The following is a 24,126-nucleotide window of genomic DNA, read 5'->3' on the forward strand; positions in this document are numbered from 1 at the left end:
CAGAGACCAATCCCCTTTCTCTGTGTGAAGGGAATCGGAGATTTTGTGTAATTTGGAGATGGCCTGGTACACAGTCGGAGCATTATCGGGGATGAAAATGCAGCAACTAGATTGGATCACTCTACATACACCACCACGGTCTGCAAGTATGACATCTAGGGCAACCCTGTTTTGAAGGGTCATAAGTCGATCTGACTGAAGCTCAGCTGTTAGGTTGCTAAGGGCACCGGCCGTTTCGGTTACGGCGGACTCAACTATCCTCGTTAATTGTCGAATGTTCCTGCTGTTCACCATGGGCCCCCAAAATGGCAGAAAACCCTTTGCGAAGGCTCCAAATTCTTGACCCGCAGTGTCGTCTTGACTCACGACACCCCTAACTGTCCTTGTCCGGTGGTAATCTGCCCCGGCCGTGTAGGTGGGTGGCAGCAGAAACGAGATGAAGCATGTGCCTGAGAAGTCGGCAGGCAACCAAGTGTATGCCTTGTCGTGGCAGATGAAGTATGTACCCTTAGCCGCCAAGAATGGAGGGGAAGTTCTGGAGGCAAACACGTATGTTTCCGTGCATATGCTCTTCCCCAATTGTGCTTCGGGATCCCTGCCAATGCCTTGCAGACATAAGTGACCACGGTGGGGTACTACCCAGACTGAGGATGATTTCTTTGATTTCTGGCTCTCACTTAATGAAATCCCATACTTTGTGATGTTCCACCTACTGTATGGGGTAAACTCATCTTTGGGAGTGGCTCTGATCGTGTCAATATCTCTACTCATGTTTTTTATTCCTGCTATCAATGCCCTGTTGTTGGAGTTCTCTCCCCGAATGTATGGTTCAAGGGAAAACAGGAACATGGTCTGGAAAGCCCATAAAGAACCGTAATAACTGAAGGGCAGGACAAAGTAAGGGATACCCTTATCGGTTGTGTTTGGCATGAGTCCACATACCCAACAGTTCGTGTTGTTCATGACAGATTGGTGTTGGTGTAGGAGTAGGACGAATGAATTATTTACAAATTCGAGTCTTCTGGCAGACTCGTGTTCGGGTAGGGGATGGAAAGAGTGGGTCGGATCAGTGGGAGAAGGTGCGGGTTGTGTGTTGTGTAGGAACGGAATTCGAAAGATGGACAGAACATAGCCAGTTAAAAACATTATTATACTACACAACATTAGTACACTTAGCACTAGAAAACGTCTCTTTGCCATTATAGTACATATTTTCTTTTCAAAGTTCATGTGTCTAGCAGGTCTCTCTACCCTCGGAAACTCCATCCTCTGGTTGCTGCCCGCGGTGGCTGGTTGCTTCTGCCAGGGAGTGCGCTCCGTCCAGTCAGGGGTAATTCCCTCCGACTGACCAGAACCGTAGACCTAAATGTCTCCAGCTGCAGTCCCCAGACTTCAACCGCGGCCCTAGCAGCAGAACCGGATGGCGGTTCGAAAATCAAAAATGAGCTAGTTCCCTGGGAGAGAAAGCTGTGGAATCAAAAATAGTTCATGGAAAAGGGAAGATCGCACTAGTTCGAGTATGTCAGTTCTTTGGTCTGGACCTTAGATTGTATCGTTCCTTTTCAGGCACGGTGTGATCTTCAAACAGTGTTTCAGGTTCAGTAGTGTCCAACGGTAGCAATGGTGGCACAGATCCTTGCAAAATGCAGTCACTCTCTCTGTCGGTATCAGTCCCTTTTAATCGTGCATCGCTGAAGGGGACAACACGTGGTACAGACTCGTTCTCGGAGTCAGCGACTCCTTGCTGGACCCATCGGTCGTATGGAAGGGGCAACGGGACCCTTTTGCAATGGGCGCCGTGTACCCAATGTTTTCTCCCGTGGACACGTACTGCAGAGCGGGTGGACAGTAAGACCTGGAACGGTCCGGTCCAGCGAGGCTCCTCGTTCTTGGTACGTCCGAAATTCCGAATCAGGATCCAGGAGCCGGGCTCGATAGTGTGGCCTGGATCGTCAGACGCCGGTGGAGAGGAGCTGTGGACCTGTTGATGTAAAGAATGCAATTTAGTTGTCAATTCATGCAAATAGTCAAGCAGTACAGGGTACTCGATCTCATTGAGCTTTCTTGGCCTAGGTACTCCCCATATATTAGCTGGGCGCCCAAACACGATCTCGTGTGGGCTAAGTCCCAGTCTAGAATGAACAATCATCCTGGTAGACAGGAGTGCCAAAGGCAGGGCATCTGGCCACTTGAGGCCTGTGCTTGCCTGGATCTTGGCCAGTTTCAATTTTAAAGTGCCATTATAGCACTCTACTAATCCTGCCGATTGGGGGTGGTTTGCAGCGTGGAATTTCTGGCGGATGCCTAGACACTCGCATACTCTCTTCATCACTCGTCCCACGAATTCACTTCCGTTATCACTCCAGACAATCCTAGGCATGCCAAATCTGGGGAAAACTCCTTGACAAGGGCTTTGGCAGTTGACAAGGCAGTGTTGTTCTTAAGGGGGTATGCTTCTATCCACCTGGAGAAGGCGCAGACGACAACAAGGACGTATTTCAGGTTATTGCACCTTTCCATGTGAATGAAGTCGAGTTGCAAGACCTCAAACGGGTACGTTGGAGGGGCAAAATGACCAGCTGGGGTTGGGGTTCCCCTGCCGGGATTGTGTTTCAAACACACCATACAGTTTCTGACCAGATTCTCTGCACATCTTGGGATACCGCTATTCTGCCATACTGGGGCCAACAGCTTACATATTCCTTTCGCGCTGACGTGTGCCATTCCATGGGCCATTGTCACCACTGCGAGCACATAAGCGTCGGGTAACAACCATCGCTGATGTTCTGACAGTTCGACCCAACAATCATTCGCGTCTAATCTACCCTTGCTTTCTCTCCATTCATCCACCTCTTTCTCAGTCGCGTCGGATTGTATACATTTCACGCTCTCGATGGTGTCCTCACACATACCCACATCAGGGGTCCATCTAGCAGGACCTACAACATACATTCGACTCATTGTGTTCCTTGCAGTCTCTTTCGCGACCTCATCGGCAAATGCATTCCCTCGACCAACATCATCTCGGATCTTCCTATGTGCGCTACACTTCACAATCGCAACCTGTAGGGGCAAGGTCAGTGACTCGAGAAGGTCGTGTACTAGCTGTCCATGTTGTATTTTTGCGCCATGCGACGTCAGAAACCCACGTTCACGCCATAATCTTCCAAAACTGTGGGCGACGCCGAAGGCATACTGACTATCTGTACACATTCACTCGTTTTCCTTTCGCCAACACGCATGCTCTTGTGAGTGCGATTAGTTCTGCCGCTTGGGCAGAATTGTGGGGGATGCGAGCTGTCTCTACAATCGTGTGTAATGTTGTCACGGCATATGCTGCGGTCGTATCACCATTCGGCAACTTGAAACATGAACCATCAACCCATAAATTATCATTACATTCAGGGAAAGGGGTATCCTGCAAGTCTACCCTCCCTTTTGTCTCTTCCTCTGTCCTAAAACAGCAGTCATGTTTGTCGATTTTATCTGTGTCTGCTGGTGGAATGGGTAGTAAAGTAGCAGGGTTGAGTGTATCACACCTCTTTATTTGAATGTGGCTTGCCAACAGGGTCAATTCATAGCTGGACAGTCGAGCACTAGTTAGGTGCTGTGTTTCCGTTCTGTTTAGTAAAATATCCACTGCATGTGGGACCATAACGGTCAGAATATTATTCATGACTAACCCAGCCGACTGTCGAATACAGACAGCCGCTGCAGCAGTGGCCCTCAAACAGCTTGGTAATGCCTTAGCTACGGGGTCTAGAGTTGTGGAGAAATACGCACATGGGCGTTGTTTGTCCCCAAAGTGCTGTGTCAGGACTGATAATGCGCAACCTTCCTTCTCATGGACGTTTAATGTAAACGGCTTACTGTAGTCGGGATTGCCCAACACAGGAGCCGAACATAATGCCTCACGCAACTCATGGAAACTTGTCTGACACTCTTCAGACCAAGGCAAAGGATTGGGTGTGTCTTTACGCATTAATGCCAGCAAGGGTTTGGCCAACAGTGAGAAATTCGGTATCCATTGTCTACAGTACGTTGTAATGCCCAAGAAGGCACGCACTTCTCTCTGGGTCCTTGGGACACTCAGTTCTGCAATCGCCTGTATTCTTTCTGGGGTCAGTCTCCTTCCCTCCTTCGATAAGATGTGACCTAAGTAGGTTACTTCTTGTCGGCAAAATTGTAGTTTGGAAAGCGAGACTTTGTGCTTCATGTCACACAAATGACGCAACAATGACAACGTAGCTTGTTTGCAGATCTCTTCGGTATCTGCAGCTATCAGTAAGTCGTCTACATACTGCATCAGAGTCGCGCCACCAGGTAGAACAATCGTATCGAGTTGCGTTTTCAAAGCCTGACTGAATATTGATGGACTCTCGCAGTAGCCCTGAGGAGCGCGTCTGAAGCGGAAACTTCGTCCTCCTAAATTGAAGCCGAAGATATCTCTGCTCTCCTCGGCAATCGGGATGCTGAAGAAAGCATTCTTCAGGTCAATCACTGAAAACCAATCGGCTGAGGCTGGAACCATTGTTAATAAGGCAGTAATGTCGGGGACGACTGGAAACTGCGGTACGACGATCTTATTCACTTCCCTTAGGTCGATCACGAATCGGTACACAGGGGGCTGTGAAGGATCGGTACGCTTTAAGACAGGCAAAACAGGACTGTTACAAATGTTGCCTGTGGTTTCTTCAATGACGTCTTTCTCAATTAGATCATATATTATTTCGAGCAAAGCTTTTTCACATTCTTTTGACATTTTATATAGGGGAATACGTGGCAACCTGACATTATTTTTCAACGTTATGACATACGGTGCTATCTTCAAATGGCCTACATCATTAGAACCATTCGCCCAAAGTACATCTGGAAGAGATGACAACTCGATCGGAATGCTCTCTTTTGCCAAATACATTGGGGACATCACTTTCTTGCCAAGGGTAAGTTGTACTCCCGAAGGGGAACAGTATAAAGTCGCATACAGTCTCTTCAGTAAATCCAAACCTAACAAATTTTCGCCACAACCGGTTGTAAGAATGAGGGGTGCTTCTAATTCGTATGGGCCAACAGAAAGGGGCATGGGGTTGGAGATCGGGTTTCTAACAGGGGCGCCAGAAAAACCTACTGAAACATTCATTTCGCCGGACAAAGGTGCGCCAGGAAGTTTTGAGTGCATAATCGAACTTTTAGTAGCACCAGTATCCAGCAGAAATGGCTCCGGCACTCCGGATGTTATCACCTCGACATAAGGTCCATTCTGATCTACTGGAACTGAAACAACTCCCTCTCTTTGTCCATGGCTGTCCTAGCAACTATTACCCTCATTCTCGTTTTCTGCGTAATAGTCATCTGCATAGTACTGAGCTGTTCGGGAAGACGCATTATTCTGTTGGTCAAAGCTATTCATAGAATTCTGAGGCGGAAAAGAAGTGGTGTTCTGGGGGAAGTTTCCACGACCCCTACCTCTAGGAGCCTGTTGAACACCTCTATCTCTCGCGCCGGAAATACCACTTAAACGCCGTGCAAGAGCTTGGCAATTACTTTTGAAATGACCCTCCTCTTTGCAATATGCACATTGATTTGGGCCATATGGAGAACGCTGGTGGGAAAACTCGTTTCCTTGCGCGTTTCTCGAATACGGCTGCAGTTGCTGATAATTGGGCTGACTAGGAGTGTGAGGCGGATACGCTTGCTGGAGGAGAACTTTAGTCTTTAGTTCCTTAGTCTTCTTCTCTGTTTTATCTAGCTCGTCTTTGCGCCTATTTTCGTAGTACTGGGCTGTGGCTAAAATCTGTGCTGACGTGGAAACAGCCCAAGCACTCTCTGAATCTTTCAATTTATTGCATAGTTCAGGAAGCAAATTATGTACAAATTTGTCTACGAACAATCTTTGGCCACCCTCGGTAGCCATATCCTGACCACTGTGATCGGTGAAAGTCTCCTCAAACCTCGTGAAAAAGTCGGACACATTCTCATCTTTCTTTTGCTTGCACGCAGATAGCTTGTCCCAATTTACACGTAATTCAGGCATTAATGTCTTCATGTACGCAATAATCCTACCTGGAAGATCTGCTATTAAAGGCTCGGGTTTGGAACCACCAACTTGTCTGGCATCAGTAGCGGTAATATTAGCCCATGAATCACCTAGTTCCTGATTGTGATCTGCATGACGAATTTTACTCCATAAAGGATGCGGAACGACATTCCCAAACAACATGTCTACATCCGCTAAATTCATTATACATGAGCTGGCAGTCTGTGATAATTCCTTGTAATACCCTGCGGGATTTTTACGTGGGTCAGGTAGTGTCTGTTTGAGTGCTAAAACTTCGGATCTCTTCCAGGGGACATGTACCCATACACGCTGGAAATGCGGTGGAACAGGCGGTTGCGCGTTTGCATCGCCTTCCCTCCATACCGGAGGAACCTCTCTCATGGGGTACTGTCGCGCCTTTTTCCTACCAGACACTTCGTCTTCAACAAACGATCTAGAGCTGTTTCCTGTGCTCCTATAAGATAACAGTAAATCCATTGCTTTCTCAACATCTGCGCCTATAATCATGCCTTCATAGAATTTAAATTGCATGCGGGCTAGTTCCTGCATTCTGCGTTTGGGGTCGTTGTCTTGTAAATCTTACCAAAGGTACACACACATTTCCTCAAACACATATCTTTGAGTGGATGGATCCCATTGTCGGAAAACTTCCATAACAGACTGAAGATCATACCTCACAGTATCAGTAACCCATTGGCGTGCTAACTCATTCAGTACTCCTCTTTCTTCGTAGTCGGGTAGTTGACTACGCAACTGTCTACGTTCTGGTTTAGGGGTCGTTTTAGGAGATCTAAAGAACGGCGAGACTAGACCAGTGACAGTTCTTGTCACTCTCTGTCTGACAGATGGAGAAGCTTGCGGCGAAACAGATGTGCCAGAAAAGGCAGGCTGATGTAAAGAGGAAGTCGGGGCAACAGCAGAGGAAGTCGAGGCAGTAGCAGACGTAGTATCATAGTGAATAGTTGGAGCAGTAGGTAAAGTTGTAGAAGTAGAAGGAGTGTGTGGCAAAGGCGGCGGCCCTTGAGAAGGCTGCGCCGGAGAAGTAGGAACCAGCTGAAGAGGAGCTGGTGCTTGTGCAAGAGCTGTATTTCGTGCACCTGGGCGCGGTATAACGAAGTGCTTTGGGGGTGCAATAGCATCTAGCGCATATGGGGGTGGTGAATTCAATAAGTGCGACATTAAAGGATCGTTCTCTGATTTCCCTTTTGAACTTTGTCCTTCATGTGGCAACATCGGGTAGCATTTATCTACTGCTAACTTCTTGCTTCTGAGCATTTGTTCACTTTCTTGCTCTTCCTCGTTATCTCTGTATGCAATGGCGGCTTGCACCATTGACATACCTCTTCTATTTTTCTTAGCTAGTTTCATTTCTTTCTGTTTGGCTTCTTTGTGCCATAAGCGAAAAGAGTCAAACATCGCCGGCCGGGCTTTCTTCTTGAACAATTTGACCTCGAGGTTGTCTAATATTTCTGGGTCGAAACTACCATGTTGGGGCCATTTTAAGACACCATCCTTGCGTGTATATTTTATCCATACCTCGTTATATGTGATAGGACCTACTCCATGTTTTATATATAACTCATATGTTGGAGTTCCAATCGGAGGAACCGGACACGAGTCCTCTAATCGGGAGTCCTTACCACAACCAAGACAAAACGAGTTTCCAAGTCTGCTGAGACCAGGCATCTTCGCTCACTAGTCTAGCTTCAAACTTCAAGGGATTATCTAATTATGATATTATCGTGAATACACGAAACCCTCGGTTTTGGTGCTTGCAAGAACCAATAATACAAACCATATCTCTGGGATACCAAGACTAAGAATCAAACTAAGAACCAAACTAAGGACTGGGAGACGCTCCACTTATACTTAACTGAATATTGAAGATCGGTGAAGTCACTAGAAGACTCTTCTATCGTTTCGCTCTACCAAGGATCACTGGGTCCAAAACAAGGCGATAGTCAGGGCAGCAGTCCTTCGTAGCCGTCGGGATGCGGGGAACCTCGCAGCAAAGACCTTCGGAACCACGTCGACATGCAGGGGTCGCTGAAGTGGCTGGCCGTCCTCCGGAATTTTCACACGAAGCTCCTCACGAACATCTGGCTTGGACCGTCATCGCTTGATACTGCCCCGAGTTGGGCGCCAACTGAGGTGCCGGGTTTTTAGAGACCCGGTGGTGCCAGGGGATCACACCCGAAGATCTCTAGGTTCTCCCTGTTCTGGACTTACAGAAACACTGAGTCTTCTAGATGAAGTCAAAGAGCGAGTTTATTGGCTGCAACCAAGTAACATGCGTCCTAGAAGTACGACAACACGGGCCGTAAGTTCTCAGGAGACTGTTCGTTTTTACAGAACCAGACTTCTCCTTATATACGTAAATAACAGCTGCAGGCAAGAATTCTTAAGTTTACGATATGGCAATACAAATATTTCCACAATAATACAAAGAGCGAAGTCATGCTGGTCAGCACATATTCTAGATGTCCAGTTGGTGATGGATTACCTCGCCAGATCCAGAACTCCCATCAGATATCGATGAAATGCCAATAAGGTCGAGCCCCCTCCCACCATAAAATGGGTCATAAACAAGAATCATGGACAGGTGTGCATGTGTATAGAAAACAGGGTTTGTATGCAGTGAAGGGTTTATGACATGTTGTGCTTTGATGATATCAGGCTCGGCCACTGGGCGAGGAGCTGCCCAAACAGGCTTGGCTGGAGGCAGTGGAGTCAGCTCGGCCAGGTCATGGGGGAGTCAGCTACAGAGGACGTGTCCTTTCGGATCAAGCTCGGCTTTAATCAATTGACTTATATGAGGGCAAGTCCTAAGATGGCTGCCGTTTACAAAATGGAGTCTGCGGGTTCGAGTCGCAAATCAAGATTCAAGGGTGTTAGCATCGCTTAATCATGACGCAATTGCATGGGGATGATGTCCCAATCATTACCGGTTCGTAGATACCAAATTCGTCATGATACGACGGTATTTTATAACACGGGTGTTGGACCCTGAGGCTGGTGAAACGGAGGGGTCCAGAATTGCAGTACCACAATATGAAAACTTTTTTTCCTGATTCTGAACGTTTATCTTTTATTTTTAACGTGCGGTATCGCTGAGGTTCCCATTGGGGCCAATTCCATGTCTGATTGTGAGTGCAACCACTGACTCGGTGATTCTCATCTCGCTCGATTGCATGTAATATTATTTTATGTCATTCTCCTGAAAATCTGTCACGGCTCTGGTCCTCATGTGCATACATTGGATACACCAGCCTATTAAGTATCATATTGCTTCTCCCGCGTCGCGGGACGCGCGCGGGCAACGCCGGGCTGAGTCCGGGCAGAGTGCGGGCCGAATGTGGCCATCAGAGGCCGAACGAGGCCGGGCTGGGCCATGGTCCTTGGTTGTTATGGCCCCCAAATCCCACAAACCTGTAAGACTCTTTATGCTTCATATTAAGTATCATTTAGTGTGCTTTTAACGATATTGTGGCTTATAACTGAACCTGTGTAAGCAATAGTGGCTGGTTTTGTTTTATTTTGCACCGTAATCATCTGATAGATCCCTATAATGTCCAAACTTAGGTCGGCAAAGACCCCTCTTATGACGAGCACTATGGATAACTACTTGGTAAAAGTAATACACAAAATTAACAAAGAAAGGCGCCTCTCACTAAACCGGATAAGTCCTCCGGCTTCACCTACAAGTCAGGGTGCCCCCCCCGTTACTCCTCAGCTAGAACGCAGTTGCATAGAAGACTCGCAAACAATCATTGAACATGAAACATCTGCATTGATAGCACAATCTCAGGTGGAGTTGGATAATCCTGTGGATATTTCACTACAATCCTCCCCGATATGTACGCCGGCACCCTCTCCGGCACGAAGAGTAGTTAGAGTCTGTAGGAAGCAAGCTGCTAAGCGGGGGAAAGGGAAACCTAAAAAAGCTGGGTCAACATCCATTAGTACTGGGGGAGTTATCGATACCTCAACCCAGGCCGAGTTGTTTAACTTGAATTACGATCAAATTGATTTGCGGGCTTGTATTTTTTAATCTAAACTAGAAATTATGATTAAACCCCTTGTGGCAAAACTAGATGAGGTAACAAAGGAAGTAACCAGATTGGGTGGCCTTTTGAACTCCCATTTAACTCAGACTAAAGTAAATCAGAGTGTAAAGGCCGGCGAGAATATAAACAAGGAAGTTGTTGTATCTCAAAATGGGGGGAAGAGGCTAACTCATACTGCACACACTGTTCAAACTGCTCCAGTCAGCCAATCGCCCCCCTTACCGGCTATTAATTGCCAACCATCTGTACAAGTTACTCAACTACCGCTCACGACCCCTAGTAACCAATCTACTACAATAGGGAGAAACAATGATGGGAGGAGTGCAGGAAAGAAAAGACGCTCAGTTAACCTACCACCAGATTGCGCACCCTACATAGTAGTACCTACAAACGTTCCAGAGGTGGACTCCCACCTTACTGAGTCGAGGCTGGAATCCCACGACTCTTTGAAAAATAAATGTCTATCCTGGTTGAACAGGAATTGTGGGTTTCCTCTTGCCTTTTCCAACGACATTATATCGACCCGTAGAGTCAGTTGGATAGGAAACTCTAGGAAGAATGGTAAGGGGGACTGCATCATTGTTAACTTTAAGCATCCACAGCATGTTGCTACAGTACTGCTTAGAGCGGCCTCCCTATTAACTGCTGATAACATTGTATGTGCACGCCCTCTCTGTTTCTTCTCTAATCATCTTAATACTACCACACATCTAAACACCGACCAGCCTAAGCCATTTCAATATCTCCCTAGGTGCTGCTTTGTTACCCCTCCTCCCCAATTTGGAATTCATCCACCAAACAGTCAGGACCCATATTGCTATAGGCTGTCCAGGAATTACAACCAATTTGATCAACCTCTCCAACTGGCCAATCGATATGCCCCTCTAGCATCTTTGGAGGAAAATTATTGCCAGCCAATTGATCCAAGGATTAATATAAAGCCACCTCATCCTATAGCTAGAATAATGACTTGGAACATTGCTGGCATTAAGGCTAAAGTAGGGAATGATATCTGGACTAACTCATTAAAAACTTATGATATCATAGCTCTTCAAGAGACTTGGGACCAGACTAACAGCTTTTCTTTGGATGGGTATAGACACTTTTTTATTCCAGCAACATGCAGTGTGGCTGGTAGAGCCAAGGGAGGTTTACTAAGTCTATTTAAACTTGATTTAAATGGCACACTAACCCAGTGTAATTCAGGTTCTCAGAACTGTTTAATTGTTGAGCTATCATATTCTGATACTCCCAAGATTTTATTTATTAATTTTTATAATTCATGTCCCAGTGAATGTACTGGGACTAATCTAGATTCATTGGAGAAATTTCTGTCAGTCTATAGTACAAATGTGAATACTTTTGAATGAATATTTTTAGGGGACTTTAATATCCATCCCTGTAACCAACCGTGTGCCAGTAACGAAATAGAAGGTCCACCATATTCCTCATCTATGCATTTTGAACATTCTAAGAGGAGGGAAGCACTTGAAAATGTTCTTGCAAGATGGAATCTTTACGAATCTGGTTGCAGGGAAAGTGACCCTAGGCCCCCTACTTTTAAAGGACCAGATGAAGGCACTATAATTGATTATATTTTTATGACTTCTTTTATGTTATGTAAGGTACTATGGTATAAGAAGGAGTTCTCGGTCTTTAGTGACCAGCCCAGTGTTAATAGAGATAAAGTCTGTAGATCTATTAACCCTGAAATCTGTAACTCATAAGGGTGGTCTATGCGTGGCTGTAAAAGATCAAGGCCGTAGGCTAAAATGGTCAAACATAGTCCCCGAAACTTTTCTGCAGGAAGTTTTGGAGAAGGTTGAGGACGATGTGGCCATATGCCTTGAGAAACAGGCCCAAAACACATAGGTGGTCATTGCCTTTGATAATACCTGCAGACAAATTAATTTAACCTTATATGTTGGCCCTAGACAGAGGACAAATCATGGTAAAAGATGGTTTGACAAAAAATGTTCTAGGGCACATGGAGTCTTACTGATGGCCCTAAAAGCGACCCCTAAGGACAGAGCCCAAATAGATATCCTTAGATCTGCCTATAAGAAAGTAATCTTAGAGAGGAAAAATGAGTTGAAAGATGAGGCCTGGTCACAATTACTTGCCCCTGAGACTCTTAGAGATAGTGGGCTGTTCTGGAAAATTGTAAATCAACCGTTATTCTAAGGAGAAGAGAACACTCCCCTTGAGTCAAACATTCTAGACGAGGGCTGGATAACTCATTTTGAGGAAATATACTCTATCCCAGGCCCCGAAAGTCGAATGGCCAATACCCATGTTAGTTCTGAAGGGTCCCAGGTGATATTTGAGGCCAAAGAGATTGAAAGAGCTATTGAGCTGACATTAAAAAATAAGGCTCCAGGTCGCGATGGGGTCCCCGCAGATGTTTTTAAGTGCGCCCCAAAATTCTGGTCTAAGATCCTGTGTAGTGTTTTTAACGCTTTAAACCAAAATAATATACCGGTCTCATGGAAAAAATCCATTATTATACTAGTCTTCAAGAAGGGAGATAGGCAAGACCCCTCTTGTTATCGACCTATCTCTCTAATAGATTCCTCGGTCAAAATTTTGGGGCGGGTAATCTTGCACAAGATTGCAGACTGGGTTAATGACAGAGGGTTCCTGTCCAATTTACAGTATGGGTTCAGAACAAAAAGGAGCACATTAGACCAATGCCTTAACTTGCAAATGTTAGTGTACAAATATACCAAGGTCAAAGAGGGGTCAATGTATATGGGGTTCATGGACCTCTCTTCGGCATTTGACCTTGTAAACAGGGCCAAGCTATGGCAAATTTTAATTAACATGGGTCTTGATCAGGCCTTAGTTGATCTCCTGGCAGACTTACATTCCGGCCTTTTGGCCTCCGTCAGGGTCACTGCCGAGGGGCGCTGTACTAGTCATTTTCACTCGGAAAGGGGGGGTCAGGCAAGGGTGTATCCTGGCCCGCTTCTTTTTACGGTATATATAAATGCCCTTGAACCTGCTCTAAAGGAGGCTACCCTTGACATACCGCGCGTAGAGGAACTGGGTATCCCAGTTCTCCTCTACGGGGATGACGCTGTCCTTCTTTCACGGACAGGGGTTGGACTACAGCGGCTTCTGGATGTATTTGGGAACTTTATGGGATCCTTGAACCTTAAAATAAATGTAAAAAAGTCCCAAATCATGATTATGGGGAAGTGTTCTAGGAAAAAGCAGTCTAAAACTTTTTTCTGTGGCAAAGAAGAATTTAGCAGGGCGCCCACATTCCCCTACCTGGGGATTACATTTGATGAGAGAGGGAATTGGGGCCCACAGCTTAAAAATAGAAACATCTCCTTTGCAAGAACTACCTCTGCACTCCAGGGCTTTACGAAAAAACTTGGAGCTGGGCCAATAGCTGCACTAATGCAGATCTATAAGGCAAAATGCCTTGCAGTAGCCACATATGGCAGCTCAATATGGGGATATAGTTCCCCTGGCTGTTTACAGGTGACCGAAAACAAATCTATGAGATCAGTCCTTTCAGTGCCACAGTCTACGCCCTCATACACTATCCATTCTGAATTGGGGGCAGGCTTTATTTCTGACATGATAAGTATGGCTCCTGTATTATGCTGGTTGAAGACCTGGATGAACCAGGAAATCTCCCTGAACCATATTATCATGAAAGATTGTCTCCTTCTAGAAAACTATAGCAAGAGTGAGTGGTTGACTTACATTAAAAATACCCTGATCAAACTTGGGAGACCGGAGCTTTTCTCCGTTCCAGAGTCAATAACACCAAAGGATATTGCTCTAATTAAGGGAGCTATGGCAGATTTGCTGTCTCTGGAGAGAGAGGAACGCGAATTAAAAAAACCTACTGTAAGGGCTAATCTCATTATTGCCAGCTCATGTGGACCTGAAACCTACCTTAATGTGGTGAACCGTCCCTTTCATAGGTTTCTCCTAACCCGCTTCCGTTTTAATTTGATATTGAATTTAGGACTGTTTCCTTCTTGGAGTACCCCCGAAAATGCACCGCCGTGTTCTTGTGATTACCTTTCCACCCAGAACACATTGCATTTTTTGATGTTCTGTAGTCACTACACGGAATTAAGTATGACATTTTTGGTCCCAATACTTAAGGAGAGGGGCTTTTTGGAGGTCAAGCCTGCCCTCCTTTACTTGCAATTATTACAGTCCTCTAGGATCATCTTTCACGTTGCAAGTTTTTGGGTGGGTGCTGTAAGGATTAGAAATAAGAAAAACTGTGTGACTAATTGTACATAAATGAACTTGGATGTATATATGTATGTATTGTCAGGGAGGGCACTTAAAAGGGTTAATGTTCTTATTCTATTTACTGTGTTTTTAATTGATGAAAATTTCATTCTATGAATATTCCTGGATGATTTTTAATTGGACAATGACTCTGTTTTTATTCTTTATTAATGAGTGTATTTAATTGTATATTTTGTATAGTTCCATTGCCTTTTTATGATATTGATTTATCGAAATAAAGTATTCTGACATATTGAATACAAGCAAGAACATTAGCATGCAATATATCTTGTGATTTTCATCTTTCTCTGCTAATTCACTTTTCATTCACTTTAGGGTCTCGTAAACGGACTCATGTTTTACAGACCAGATGACCCAGTGGAATATTTAGAAAATTGCCTGCAAAAAGTCAAGGAACTTGGTGGTTCAGAGAAGGTTAGATGGGACACCTTCATAGGCCAAGAAAAAAGAGGTTTGCCATCACTCAATGGGGGACAAGCGAGAAGAGCCTTCTTCAGAAATGGTAATTTTAAATAATGTCGTTTGTATCACTTTCAGTATTCTTGACAATCACAATGTCTGTTTTTAATATGCCCTTCCTATTGCGTTTATTTCCATCTTTACGATCTAGCATCTATGTGATAACATCCAAAATATCACTTTCAGGGATCTCATTATTTAGTATGCTTATTCGAATGAGCTGGCACATAAGCTTTTTCTAGAAATCGAGTTACTGATAGGCCATTTCAGTCCATATCTAGATGGCCACTTGATGAGGGAATCTTGCTTGATGTTGTATCTAACTTCCATTCAGTGTTTACAGCTCTCAGTGAATCTGAAATCTGTTGTTTTTCTCAATTTTTAATTGGTATTTTGAGCAAGCATTATCCAAATTTTCCAATTAAGTGATTAAAGGCCTCAAGGACAAACGAGAACAAAGTCTTAATATGGGAACAAACGATGGTAACAGGCGCAAACGAAAATGTAACAGGAAAAAATGATTTAGAAGCTTGAGGAGTGCATAATAAACACTACATTTACCAAGCATTGTTTTTTCAACAGCACAGTTGCTGTTCCAAGACACAATAAGACACTGGGACATGCACAGATGTTGTGCTCTTTTGCCTACCTATTAGCAAGTAACTGTGTCCGTTTTATCTGCCCAGGCCAAGTGCACACATCATGCCGATTACTCACAAACACGAGAGAGGTCTCTAGAAATGGTTGCCATGCACAAAATAGTGTGCGTTAGCACAAAGAAGGTACTGACACCGCAGCAGCAGTCTGCAATTGGGCATAATAGATAAATGCACTCAAGCAAACACGAGCCACTGTATACAAATCACTCTTAACCAGAACTTGGGCTGCCTACCCATTAATGGTCGCGTCTTTTTTTAGTCAATCGTGGAAGATCAGGCGGCAGCACAACACCACTGAATGCATTTTTAAATAGTTCCTAATTATCATTGCTTTCACTTTGTTACTTCTACTTCCATACTGATATGTATAGCATTCTCTTTTTGCACTGATTGATGATTTTTAAATTGTATGTATCTGTACTTTGTTGTTTTTAAATTGCACTCGCTAGTGCGGACATGCACCTACAGAGCAACGTTTCTTCAAATGAAACAGGAGAGTTCATACATTATTGCCTATTGTGGAGCCTTGTATACTGAAGTAACCCATGCTATACACAATGAAAGGAAGAAAGCTGTTCAACTGTGCATGGTTTGATATGTCCTTACACTGATCACTAAGATGCCGAACCGAGTGTCACACGGCATAGCCCGCTGAGCCATTGGTTTGCATCAGGTCCAAATAAACTGTGCATATGGTTTTCTGAATTTGCATACAGAGGACCTCATTAACAGTGCTGTGCATTTGCCCTCGATAGATTGGATCTTCGAGAGTTATTGATATCAGGGATACTTGTAACAGCAGGGGGTAGTGTTAATGAGTATTAGCGGGTGAACCTTGAGGTGTGCCTATAAAATGAAGAATCACGGGGAGAATTAATAATTTTGATTTCCCTGTTTAGTCATCACTTCGTACACCGTAGTTCACCAAAAGATTTCACCAGCTTTCAGCAGCTTAAATCTTCGGATAATATACATCAGGTCAGCTGTCTTCCTACAGAACTTGCAATTCTGACAGGGGCGGAACTTCCTGTTACCAGAACAAGTGAAATTACATAGGTACGTATAACCGAGGGCTTAAAGTTGAATACTTGGTTCTAAAGCTTTACTCATATATTTGGAGTAGATTTAAGACTTGCGGTAATTCATGAGTAAGGGCTTCCCGTGAAAATCTATTCAGTTGTAGATTTCCACACTATTTCATATATATTTACAGCCACATTTAGCACACTTAAAATTTTAGGCACAGAAAGATTAAGTGATTTTAACCTGAATAACTTGATTTTCACTTACTAATTAACTTATTAACTAAAAACTGCCAACTTTCCTAGAAGAATTTAAAGATCTTAGATCCCTGACTACATAGCACTGAGATCGCACTGGTGGCAGTCAGTGACATCATTGGACTATCACTATAGACGCAGGTGCCCTGCTAAAGCCTAGTTGCGAACCCAGGTTCCCAGGTTTTAAGGAGGCATCTTAACCAACAGACCATGCTCAGGCTGAGGTTATCTGGCTCTTTGTCTCATGTCTATCTAATTCCCCATTTTAAGTACTGGACTAGTAGATAATGGTTTTAAAGACGTTTATTTCCTGCTAATTGAAGCCTCACCTGATCTATTTATGCACACTTCTAGTATCTCTGAGCCGACAATATGCTCTATATAACTGTATAATAAAAAGTGACACTTCAACAGGCATCAACAGCAATAGAACGTTTCTGTGCTGCCACATATTGGTATAGTCACTAGTAGCACAATTATTTAAAGTTGATATAAGTAAATATGTTAAGTTGTATATAATTATATTAAGGTCAGGAATATCGGACTGTACAATATCGATTTCCAATGTTTTATGAAAGTGATTGAAGATTTACCGTTGTAACTTCACATCTACTTACCTTGGCGGTGGTTGTGACATTACAACGCATGCCTTTACCATGCAAAGACTTTATAATGTCTTTACCACACATGTTTTACCATGCAAATACCTTTTCCACCGAATGCCCTTTCCCAACTCTTAACCCTAAAAACACCCTTGCCATCCAGTACCGTTGCCCATCCCTATGCCCCAAACACACCTCTAGCACCCAATACCCTTATCCCCCCAACCCTAAAATCACCCTTACTACCCTATATTCTTACACCACCCCTAAAACACCCTTACCACTCTATACCCTACCCACCCCTAAAGCCTGCATTTTAAATACACATAAACAAACAACCTGATATAAGTAAACACACACACTTACCGTATGTACATAAACACACACACTTACCTTGACTATACTTACTAGGGCAAGCTTTAGGAAAGTGCCACAGTTGCAACCGCTGGCCGCTGACCAGGAAGGGGGGCACTGACCTCAGAGGCACTGTGGTTAGCAATAACTTAGGATTTAAAAGCACCTTCTGCAAAGTTCCTTATGTGTCCAGCTTTCAGGTAGCTATAAAAATGTCAAGGCAACTCTTGGGATTAATGTTCCTATTTCAGAGAAAGAACAGAGTTTTGTTTAGTATTGACTTTCCATAAAGTAGAGCAGCGGGTTTCTATGCCTGCTGCAAAGAACGTGTTCCGTGCAGATCACAGATTTGTATTTTATGTGGCTAGGTGAGTAGATTAATAAAGCCAGCCTTTACCAGTGATTTAAAACAAATAAAATGTATGTGAGAAAGGGGCTACGGAGAGATGAGTGACACTTTTGCAGGGTGGTAGTGAGGAAATACATTTCTGCACTTGATATAGCACAAAACTCACTCCCGAAGGAGTATCTTGGCACTTTGCTTTCCAGGACAAAAGAGCACTTTAGAATAATAACGTCATTAACAGTGTCTTGAACTTTGAAACATCGGAACAACTACCGATGTAGAGAGGCAGTTTGTTCTAATGGAATGGGACCAAGTAAGAGAAGATTCTGCCACCATATCTAGATGTGTGTATATGGGGAATATTAAGAAGAGCTTTATTAGTGGTCCTGAACAGTCTGGTGGGATGGTAGTAAAAAAGTCTAAAGTGTAAATAGACAGGAAGGGTATTGTTTAGTACATTGTGGATTAGGCAGCATAGTTTAAAAATTGTCCGTTTCCTTATAGGAAGCCAATGCACGGCTTTTAGGATCGGGGCAACAAAAGAGAATGGGGGAAGATTACAAATTAACTGTGCAGCTGTGTTCTGAACAACTTGCAGTTTTACAGCAATGTGTTATTTGCTGCCACTAACAGCTCATTCCCATAGTCTAAGCAACTAGTGATGAGTGCTTGGACTAGAGTCCTTCTGGATTTGGAAAGAAGCCATTCAAAAGCTCTTTTTAAAAGCTGCATTGTGGCATAGCAAGTGCCACAGGTTGTGTTGACTTTGTATTTCATGGTTAATGTTTGGTCGACCTTTTTACCAAGGCTTCCACCACCTGCGTAGGAGTGGGAGCTGGACCCAATCTGCTGACCACCAATTGACTGACCAAAGCTCCTGTGCTCTGCCAGATAACACAATCTCAGTTTTCTTGCTATTTAATTGGAGACAGCTGTTAGCCATTCATTCAACAATGTCTCTCATGCAGTTTGCAATCTGAGATTTCAATTTTACTAGATCTGGCCCAATGGTGATGACAAGTTGGGTATCATCAGCATGACCACAAATCCACATGCTCTCACAATTTGTGCCATAGGCGCCACATAAATATTGAACAGTGTTGGGCTCAGGCAGGGACTACTTTATTGCTAGATTTTGTTCAAGATTTAAAGGAGTCAAGACAGATGATTAGAGTTTGACTGTTAAAGAAGTCAATGAGCCAATCTAGTGCACTGTCATATACTACTGCCTTGCAGAGTCTGCAGATTAAAATGGAGTGTGAGTTCGTATAGAAGGCTGCGGATAGGACCAGTAATACCAACATGACCAGGGTATCTGCGTCTAGTGATAGTCTGATGATGTCACTGACTGCCACCAGAGCAGTCTCAGTACTATGTAGTGAGGGGTCTAAGATCTTATATTCTTCTAGGAAAGTTGGCAGTTGTTAGTTAATCAGGCTTTCTAGAATTTTTCTAGCAAAGGGACCAGTGAGATCAGCTGGTAGTTGAACAGGGTCTCAGGGTTGGCAGAGAGTTTCTTTAGAATAAGGGATACTTGGGCACACTTCCATTCAGTCGTGAATTTGGCTGAAGTTAAGGAAAGATTATAAAGCAAAATTACTGATGATGCAATGGAGTTAGCTTCGCACGAGGGTACCCTGTGGGGACAGATGTCTAAAGGGGAGCCTGATTTGGCTTAAGCCAACATATGCGGCACCTGCTCTAAAGAGCATGACTCGAAATTACCTAAGCCAGTGATTGTTTTGAGGGAGGCTGAGAAAAATAGAATTTCAGTTCCAGCAGTTTCCAGATGATTTCAAAGTTCCTATAGAGGATATTTATGTTTTCCTCTAAAATGTCCGCCAGGGAATCACAGAGCTTTTGAGAGGCTGGAATAGTACAAGTACAGGCTTGAGATTTTAAAAAGTGATTTAAGGCTTTGCATAATTCCTTTGCAGAATTTTCAGCTTGGTCGATAGCTGAAGTAATGTGGGCTTTGCAAGCTACTTTATGCTGATTGTGGTAACTATTCAGCAGTGATCTAAAGGCTTCTTAATCCACTGGGGATTTGGTTAAGCACCACCTATGTTTGAGCAATTTGCATTTTGACTTTTCCAGGCACAAATGATCAGTAGGCACCTGAAGGAAGTAGATGGAGATTTTTTGAAAGAGGCAATAAGATCAAACGTCAGTGTTAGAGAGTCGTGATAGGTGTCCAAACCAGTGTTGATGTCAATTAGTGAGGGGATTTTGATAGGCCTATAGATCCCAGAAAGTGACCGTCTTCCAAAAGCATCAAAGTCTGCTTGTGTTTTTTTTGCTGGGCTTGACAGATGCGTTATTACAGGGAATCAAAAATTGAATTACATAGTGTTCTGACCATATGAAAGGAATAGTCTGCTCACTTGTGACTTCCAAAATGTTAGTACAGATAAGGTCAAGAGAATGCCCTGCCTTGTGAGTGGGACCTGACACTAACTGTTTGAGCTCCAGTTTTCCATGTCTGCTAAGCACTGGGTCGGTCCTACGTCCTCCGTATTTTCTCGTTGGAAATTGAAGTCAACCAGGAGTAAAAACATTTTGGCAGCCAGGATGTGAGGTGTGATATAGTCAATTCCTGGCCAACGTTTTTTCTCGCACCAGGTGGACAGTAAACCAATGCTTCCCTCCAAAAGTCATCACAGAGATTGGAATTTTTAAAATGCACATTTCAACCGAATCGTAGAGTAGAGTGTCTCCTCGCTTGACTTGGAGAGTAATATGGAAGGCGATGGCTACACCTCCTCGAGGTTTCCCCTCTCTTTTGAGTTTGTCTACAGAATAGTGTTCTGGTATAGCTATTAAGATACAAGGGAGTGCTGCAGCATTTAGCCAGGTCTCAGTAATAAAACATAACTTAGGGGAAAGGGCAGCAATGAGATCCCATATTTCAGTTGAATGTTTGACCATGAACGTGACATTGCAGTAAAGTCTGTCTATTTCATGAGAGACATTTGCGAGTGAAGGAGGAGGTGCTAGTAACCTGATAGAGAGCCTCTGAATGTGTACTTTTTAAATAATTTGTTGGAGGCAGGCGGGAGAGCCTGCATCTCCCTAGCCCCAATTATTGGCGAAGTGACAGAGCAGGATAATCTGAAAGCCTTGCAGGCGATAGGACCCTCTAGAGTGGAGAAATGCTGACTACAACCACAAAAAGGGCTTTTGGTGTTAATGAGGTTTGCATGTATTTGATACAACTCTGAAAAAAGTGCGTTGTCGTTTGCCATGATGCTGAGGTGTCTGAAGTAAAATAAAGGTGCAGGGAGTCCTGGCGTTGTCCAGGCTCAAACAGACTTGTTTTTTAAATGCTCCAAGCATGCTGGTGGTCACCCACTGCACATCCTGCTGCAGCTTAAACAAGGATTTCCATGACAGGCATTCACTATCTAGATCACTGACCTGCCCAAAATGGCAGCAGTCTAGTGGCCCACAGGAAGAGTTAGCAAATATTCCTCCTCGCTCTCTTTGCAACAATCCGCCAAATGTTGCGGCAGGCTGGATAGAGTTGAGTTGAAGTTACCTCAAATCTTAATATATGGAACAAGTTAAAAAGTGTGCAGAAAAACAAAGAAATTAAAAGTGCAATAGCTCTTGCCTGAGGTGCTGCGCATCCATCCCTGCTTCAGCTTAAATAAGGATTTCCATGACAGTCATTCTCCGTCTAGACTGCTGACCTGCTCAAAATGGCAGCAGTCTAGTGGCCGGCAGGAAGCGTTATCAAATACTCCTCTTTGCTCTGACTGTGAAAGAGGTCACAGAGGTGCCAATAAAGATGGCTGCACTTTGCACCACCAGTGCTAAAGCCAGCCCTAATACTAACCTTTCATTGTATGTGTGGTAAATGCATGCGTGGTAAAGGCATTGCTTGGTAAAGACTTTCCATTGTAAAAACAGTGGTGTAAAGACAGTCTCTCCTTGGCAATAGGTTGATAATCTATACTCTAAAGTTAATAATATAAGGGAAGATAAGGAGAAAACCTCGATATTGTGGTAGAACACCATAGATGGTTTTTGTTTTACGATGTTAAAAGCAAGATGTTTTGAAACTTCATGGATCTTGTTTGTTGTCAGTTGTATTCCACACTTATGTTGACTGTCGAGAGAACATCTCAATGATTCCAGACAATTGCATATGCATAAAGCTATTAGAGTGATTCATTTAAAGTAACATTAATCCACAGGAGCACTATAGAGACTCTCATCAATTTGGTATTGATGACTAATCTGTTAAAAGCACATTCTATTAAATAGGTTTTCCATATGACTAATTTCAGTCACTGTTACACTGACAAAAATAAGTCATTCAACCAGATCTTGGATGCCAGGTCCTAGTTCTTGAAGAGTCCCTTGCCCTGCCACTTATATTCTTGTATACCACATCAATGTTACATCTTAGAGTGACATTAATTTGTGTCCAATGATTTCGCATAATGAAGAGCATTTGGATACTTTGTGCAATTCTGCACTGTTATGCCAGTAATATGGCTCAGTGAGTTAACTGGTTACTATCGGGTTCATTGTGTAAAATGCAGATCACAGGCACTTATTTCTGGATGTGTAGCATGCCGATTAGAATCTCAAATCCTGGCAGGACAAGCTTGACCTTACACCCTTTTAAGGTCAATAGTTGAGCAACATTGTATTTGATAACATTAACACCTGTTATGTTCAGCCAATTGCAGTATAAAAACTCAAATTATGATTAGCATGAGATCACCCCCCTACAAAGGTATCTTCATCGTACATACAACTATGGTATTTGGTGTCAACATAATAGTTACTTCTATCGGGTCTTACAATGAGGTACTTCGTTGATTTTTCTCAGTAAATGTCTGTCCAAGTCTTTCTAGGTATGCAAATTTGTTGTGGTATCTTTGGTGTGTTCTGTGTGGGTGTCTGTACCGTGGGGTTAGGATCTGTGGACATAAGTCTATTTCAGTGTTTCCCTTAAACATTCTCTTCGGTTCATTGCAACCATTGCATGCTCATGCTTTACATACAGTTAATACACTGGCCTGACCTTATTTTCTGTTATCATGGCGCTGCATTTTTATGTAGTTACATACTGACCTTGATTCTAATTGCCTGATGTGGGCGCATGGTCTTTAGAACATGCTGATTAGCTGGTTGTTCCCATTTTAAGACTTGCCTGCAATTGCCTTGGACGACTTCTGGTTTGCACTAGTTGATCCTTTCTTCACCTAATGAAGTTAAAAGGAATGTACTTCCGAGCCTGCCGTTCGATGGGCCTGCTTCCTTCACTTTGCCAACAATGTCTAATCAGATTGTTGTTTTTGCCTCCTTGGGAATCTTTTGGCCAAAAAATCTTTCCTAATTTGTCTTTGCTTTCCCAATGCTGAACGCAAGCTCTAAGTTGCTGAAGCCCCTGCTTCAAATCCTGGCCTCCACATGATTCCCATGAAGATCTTGGTCTTTTCCATTTTAGTGATTGTTGTTTAATAATTTTTACCGGAGCAGTTTGGATATTGCTTTCTCTTGTTATGTTTGAGTTCTCTGACACCAGAGCGCAGTCACACTAGTTTTAAAGTTTGTGATCCCTAGTGTTGCCTTTGCAATTCATTGGACGATATTTGTGTTACATTAATGTTTATTGACAAACCGCAAGGTGTGAACATATTGCCATGGCTGCACACGATTAACAAACAATTATATTTCTGATTTAGGACTATTGGCTGTTTTTCATCTGTACCATACACAAAATGTTAAGTAACAAGATATTTGTAAAATGTTAATATAAACAACAACTCCACACAGGTGTTTCATCTGGTAAAACTGTTGAAATTTGATTGTTTTTATTTCATTTTGAATGTCGCTGATTTATGGTTTTTTTTAATGTTTTTTATTTTAAACATTCCTGTGGCATGTCCTAGCCTGAAATCAGCTGCTGAATTCTAGTAACAATTAAAAGAAACAAAAATTGTATTACAAAAAGGAAGAATTCACAGAATGGAAAAAGACATCTGAAAACTTGAAGA

At 43.4% G+C, this 24,126-nt stretch overlaps 1 protein-coding gene across 1 annotated transcript in view; it reads left to right on the forward strand.

Annotated features, from left to right (window-relative positions):
- Positions 1-24,126, forward strand: part of AK5 (adenylate kinase 5) — a 2,618,000-nt gene that overhangs the window by 238,075 nt on the left and 2,355,799 nt on the right. Inside the window, exon 2 of the mRNA XM_086954134.1 lies at positions 14,728-14,914. Coding sequence (XP_086810260.1) covers positions 14,728-14,914 — 187 coding nt within the window. The remainder of the gene's footprint in view (positions 1-14,727; positions 14,915-24,126) is intronic.

This window comes from Lissotriton vulgaris, chromosome 1_1, assembly GCF_964263255.1.
Source record: "Lissotriton vulgaris chromosome 1_1, aLisVul1.2, whole genome shotgun sequence".
NCBI classification, from domain to species: domain Eukaryota; kingdom Metazoa; phylum Chordata; class Amphibia; order Caudata; family Salamandridae; genus Lissotriton; species Lissotriton vulgaris.